Source organism: Xyrauchen texanus, chromosome 16, assembly GCF_025860055.1.
Source record: "Xyrauchen texanus isolate HMW12.3.18 chromosome 16, RBS_HiC_50CHRs, whole genome shotgun sequence".
NCBI classification, from domain to species: Eukaryota; Metazoa; Chordata; class Actinopteri; order Cypriniformes; family Catostomidae; genus Xyrauchen; species Xyrauchen texanus.
Window position 1 is genome coordinate 31,168,987 of NC_068291.1, and position 6,346 is coordinate 31,175,332.

At 36.6% G+C, this 6,346-nt stretch overlaps 1 protein-coding gene across 2 annotated transcripts in view; it reads right to left on the reverse strand.

The window, feature by feature from the left end:
- Positions 1–2,777, reverse strand: part of LOC127657378 (serine protease HTRA1A) — a 40,525-nt gene extending 37,748 nt beyond the window's left edge. The window contains exon 1 of one of the 2 annotated variants that reach the window (XM_052146134.1): positions 2,110–2,777. In XM_052146134.1, the coding sequence (XP_052002094.1) occupies positions 2,110–2,575 (466 nt within the window). In that variant the 5' untranslated portion in view covers positions 2,576–2,777. The remainder of the gene's footprint in view (positions 1–2,109) is intronic. The other variant, XM_052146133.1, reaches the window with a different exon arrangement.
- Positions 2,778–6,346: the final 3,569 nt, after the last annotated feature.

Genomic DNA, 6,346 nt, shown 5'->3' on the forward strand with positions numbered 1-6,346 from the left:
AAAATGCAGAAAGAGGAGGATTCAATGTATTGATAACTTTTTTCAGACATAAAGTAACTCAGTGGCTGATGCAATGTGTTCATGCAAAGTCAAAACACATTTTGTCACACCTGAAATTGGGGTGTCTTAGATTATGATCTGTCCTGTAATAGAAGGGTTCAGCTAAACTTTGTTGATATTCTTAGAAGAGTTTGGAAACTGCTGTATCTACAAAATCCACTCTTTAACTAACTTTAAAGCCTTGTCCCTCAGTTTTATTGTTGGTGTAGTTACTATATTTTGCATTTGTAGGGCAGTATTGTAGCACAGGTGTTTCTGTGCCAACATGTTTGTCTAAGATTGTTGCTGTTCATGTGAGGACCAAAACCACTCTCAACTTTCGGACACAATCGAAAGATTTCAATGTCTGCCAAAATGAAAACTTGTCTTTTAATAAGAATAATGAAGACACAAGGAAGAAAGATAGATCATGTTTCAATTCAATCTTACAGACACACAAACAGATATTACATACTTCTGCAAATTAACTGAATCACATTTCACGATATCACATAAAAGAAAAACGTCTACAACATGCTCAAATTCATCCCTATTGACCCCGTCTGTTATCTCGCAGAAATATGCACAAACACACAAAGAAAGATGTGGAGTGCTTCATTTGGGAGATGAAACAGAATATTTTGAGGGCGCACACATACACAGAGCACAAAAGCTGCTCTGGTTTTTGTCCATTTATAATGGCCTTTAGAGAGAGGAGGTCAGTTTGTGTATGAGTGCGCTTTATGCCAAACTGCATGTGATGGTCAAAATAAACTATAGAAACTAAACGTGACTATTGAAATGACTATTTAAAAGTTGCAATGAAGTGCAGAGCCAGATGTAATATGATAGATGCATGGCTGTGGCAGGCCTTAACACACATCTCTTTACATAACTTGTAGATCTCACAGTCCTTTAATAAAAGAAGCAGAGTTATTCCACGTTCAGAGCGAACATGATTACTTTAAACTTTATTAAAGGCTCTAGGCCCAACAACAGGACATACGTCACAAAAAAAAGAGAGAAAAAAAAAAAAAAAACAATTACATAAACATATACAATACACCCTTTTTCACAAAAATTTTAAAAGACACTCATACCAATGCTTCCATAGGTGTGATTGATATCGGACCGAGCTACACCTGGGACTTGTGAGCCTTACTATAATATAGTTTCTTGACTCATCAAGTCGACCCATAAACTTAAACATTAGGTTCCTCAAGAGGGCCTGTAAACAGCTTAGCCTCAAGTCACAAAAAAGCTTACTTGCACTGCTGCTCCTGGGCTTCTTCATCAGTATCCTCAGACATCATTATATGCTACCTGCAGTTTACGCATGGTCTCCTTTCTGTAGTTGACCCATAATGGGGCGGCATACATAGGGGTACAGTAAGCACGAAACAAGTGCACTTTCACATCATCAGAGCAGTAATGAAATTTCCTGATTAAACAGGCACAAACACACATTACTCTTTTACTATGACTAACTATGAGTGCAAGTAAAGACAAATTTACCCCCCCCCCCCCCACCCCATACAAAAATATACGCCCTTGCATCTGTCTCAGCAGCTTCGGGAGACTAACAACCAACAACCTTGACTACAACAACACTAAGTAACTAATATATCATAGTCTGCTGTTCTATTGTATGCACAATAAGCAATGTTCTCTGAGCCAAACAAGAGGGTTTATGATGGAATAAGGTTGTTAAAATGGGCTGCATATTTTTGCAGATGATTTGGGGCAACAAGGAATATATTACCACAGGGCAAATATGCCATCTTAAGTCAGCTGCCAACATCTGGACTCTCTCTCTCTCTCTCTCTCTCTCTCTCTCTCTCTCTCTCTCACTCTCTCACTTTACATTCACCATCCATGCATCTCTCTTATTATTTATGTATTAATTAACTAGTAAGTACATTGCAGTTACAAAGTAAATACACAGTAAATAATATGTGAAATTCATAACATGAGGTTAATGTATTTGAGTGTTTCTGTATTTACAACATGAGCAAATGTGTAAATAAACTCTTTATGTGTGTGATGTAAAATAAATGATTTAGCACTCACCCGTGCCACACGCTCCCCGCTGTATGAATAGCACCGGCGGCTGCTGCAGGCTCTGCGCACGGTTACTGACACGCTTCAGCTCGCAGATGTTCCGATACGAGACACCATCACTGCCACACACCGGGTCGCTGCTTTTGCACACGCAGAGCCCACTTTTCCCTCTCCTCCTGACGGTAGCAGAGTACCCCACTCCTCCGGTGACGGAGCACTCCAGACCCTCTCCACACACCGGGTCACCCAGTTTACCCACGCCGCCGCACGCCTCTCCCTCTCCGGACGCGCACACCAGGCAGCAGTTACAGTGATCCATCACCTGCCCCGTCGGACAGTCCTTCGGCATCGCCGGACACATGGACTTATCACAGTGATTCGGACAGCCGCCGACCGCGTAGCGTTTGCTGAGCCGCGCATCGGCTTGCAACGATGTAATCAAGACGCAGATGCAGAAGAGATTTACCCAAATCATAGTTTAACAAGTTTAAATAAATAAGGAATGTAAGAGGAGATAGAGTTAATGCAGGCTCGAAACTCAACAGAGGACAACAGAGCAGTATACAAGCTAGAATAATCGTTTGATCGAGCTCTGTAAGTTGGTGCGCCTTGACGAGCGAGCGAGCGAGCACAATACGCGTCTCTGCGTTTCTGCTGGCGCAGCGTTTATAAAAGCGCCACGGATTCCGTGCGGTCCGGCGCACTTCTACGCAATGACAACAAGCGCTATGATTGGTCCGAATGGGAGAAAACGCTTGTGTAATCAGAGCAAAGTTATCATTACTTCTCTATATCAGAGGCAGCTGCAAATTCATGTCTTAAACTTGGCAATGAAAAAAAGAAAAGAAAAAAAAAATAGAAAGAAACTACGAATGTCTTTGGCACACACAAAACACTTTAAACCGAATTGAGAAATCTTTAAATAGTGTACAGTAGCCTACTATGAATTCAGAATAAATGTGAAGTATTTGTATTAAAACTATAAACTTAAACATTTTCATAAATGGCAGATCAACTACGTTGGCATGATTTTTTTTTAACTAATTTTAAGCCTACATAAAGCATATTTAAATGAATCAGATTAATAATTTGTATTTTATTTTTTAAATGTACATTTGCCTGGAATAAAAATAACCAATAGTTTACCCTATTTTTAAGATTTATTCTACTCATTTAAATTTTATTACAGAATTTCATCAAATGTAATTGTGCAATTTTTAATAACATTAATTAAAACAAAACATTTTTGTTTTTATTTTATTTAATTAACGATTTTTTAAATAATTTTGTGTGTGTATTGAGCGTATTTGACATATGTTAACATCTTCTGGTCAATCCAAAAAGGGATTATGTTATCTTAAAAAAAAAAAAAAGAAAAAAGTATTTACACAAATAATCTTGTTCAAATGTCTGTATCTATTTGGTTGTTAATATGTTGTGCTGCTTCCTCCATGATCAATTACTTTTTGTGTGTTTTGTGATAGTTGTGTTTAGTTCATGCTTTGTCACTATTTTATACATATAGTATACTGTTAATGTACAGTGTACACTCATCGACCACTTTATAGGTACACCTGCAAATCTACATATTTATGTCATTATCAGCCAATCACGTGGGAGCAGTGCAATGCATAAAATCAAGCAAATACAGGTCAGGAGCTTCAGTTATGTTTTTATGTTCAGTTATTGCTACACAGAGAATGAAAGGGTAAACATACATTGGAAGGGTGTTAAGAAAATAGAGTATAAGAAAGCTGCCAAAGCTTCTGTGTTAATATTTTTTTTTTTTTTTTTTTTACCCCTATAAAGTGTCTATACTTCAATCTTTGGAGAAGGTCTCTGAGGTATCTCTTAAGGTGCCAAAAGTTATACTACATTGCATAAACACCCATAGATAGACCAAAACACATTCCTATGAATGAAAAAATCATTCCTATCCACCTCAAACTTGCACAAACATAAACACATGCACAGTAAGAAGGTATATAAAGGTTGCATCCATTATTAATGAAATGCTATACTATTTCTTAGAATTTGTGAGTAAACAGACCCCATCCTTCAAACTGCAGACTCATTTAACCCATAATTGAAGAGGCAAAGAGGCTCATTTACTTGTGACTGCTGAGATTTAGCTTACTGCTATAATTTGCAAGCACTTGAATTAAGCCTGATAAACATTTTGTGGTAACACTTGAATACTAACGACTGTAGTATTCAAGGACAAGAGTGAGTCCAAGCATTTTATAGGCCTATAATGCGTCAAGCAGAGCTTGTTTGCACACAAACTACATATCTGAGATGCTAGTAGCAGGTCATATACAAGTATTTTGTTGATACCATGATGCTGTGTGTGTAAAATGTAGAAATATTAATATTAAAAAACACGAAAATAATTAGTCAAAATATACTGACTCAAAATCAAGCATAAAAAACCACTATGATAGACCAGACCCATGGGCTGTTTTTGTGTCTTTACGAGGGGTTTGGGCATGGGAGAGGCCCCTGGCCTGAGGACTGCAAGGCTAGGATGTTTTTGTGGTTAAGTGGAGAAACTCTGAGTGGGTGATTTTACTGATTCCCTCGTGAACAAATACTATTAAGCTGGACAGTTCTGAGTTATGATTTAGTTATTTCTTCCATTTTAGTGACAATAGCTCTGAAAAGCAATGACAACAAAGGAAACTTAAAAATAATTGAGTGAAGACGATGAGTTAAACAGTGAACAAAAGAAATGTATAAAATTATTTTGGAGCACTATAACTCACCAGTTCATTAACAATTTACAATTGATCACAACCAATGTTTTGTATGAACTTTAAAATTACACATTAAAACAGAAATTGTTTGAACTTCCAAAAGAGTTTTTGTTGTGCTATTTTTTCTGTTACAAACAGCTGTGCGTGCCACAGCTAAACAATTTTTGAACAAATGTAAGTCAATTAACAGACAATCTAGTTTTACTCACAAAATTTTGCAACAGTCAAAAACTACAATTGTCAAATACCCCAGCCTGGTTTCCTTACTTTTTCCTCCTGCAAACATTTTATGTAATTTAGATGTTAAAAATCATAGGCAACGATTTAAAAGTACTATGCTGAAAGCAAAGAATCAACAAAGGGCACAAGGTCATAACATTTAAAATGTTCCGAAACATGATCAAATCTTCTCATGCATCTTTCCCCATATCTTTTTGTTGGCAGTGCACAACCTTTGGCAAAAGTTTCTAAGTTAACACTGCCGTTGTTTTGACTGTTGTTGTGTCAGCTGATGCAAAGGCAGGTGATGTTCTTCTTTGGGTGAAAAAACAAATAATTAAAAAAAAAAACATCTTTTCTCAAAAGGCCATGTCAATTTGAGTGTAAATACACTTTCAGTCAGCCATGCAGAAGTTCTCGGAGGTTTCCATCATATCATTTTCCGACAGCATTACCCGTTGATCCCATAGCTGTCAAGGTCTAATAGCTAGTGACATCACATCCTGTCCATGACAGTCTCACTGAGGTCAGTGAACATTTACATGAGACATACACAAACGACATGCAAAACCATGGATGTATTTTGACAACTAAAAATGCTGTAGGGCCAGGAACCAGGTACCTAATATATAGAATAGTTTTACAATTAATGAATAATATGTTGAATTATTATTTACAGTTTCAAAGATGTTTGTGTTTTCAGCTGGAAAAAGTTGGACCGGTGAATAACTACAGTGGACTTCAACTTCCAACAGAGGTCACCATTCCAATAAAGTCACCATTTTCACTGAGGTTTAAATGAGTAGTTCACCCAATAATAATAATTCTGCCATTATTTACCCTGTTTCAACCTCATATCCAAAGCCATTTTTTCCTCTCTCTTTGATGGGACACAATGATGATATTTTAGAGAATGTATAAAACTGCTCTTTTTTTTCCCCAGAAGATTTGAAATATGGCGCATCAGCTACTTTTATGGTGCTTTATTTTTTTTTAACAACCGTCCTAATATTATTTGATGTTTGGAAAAGAGTAGCTGTAAAATTGTGCAAAATATCTACATTTGTGTTCAAAAGAAGAATACAAATAATTAGAATTTTTATTTTTGGTTGAACTAACCCATTAATATTGTCTAATATATATATATATATATATCACCTCTAAGACATGGTCACTGCATGCAAAAACTGCTTATTGATCAATCTGAAAGAAAAAAAAGTTACTTAAAAGTACTTATTTAATCAATGGACAAGCAACTTTTTTGTGTGGAG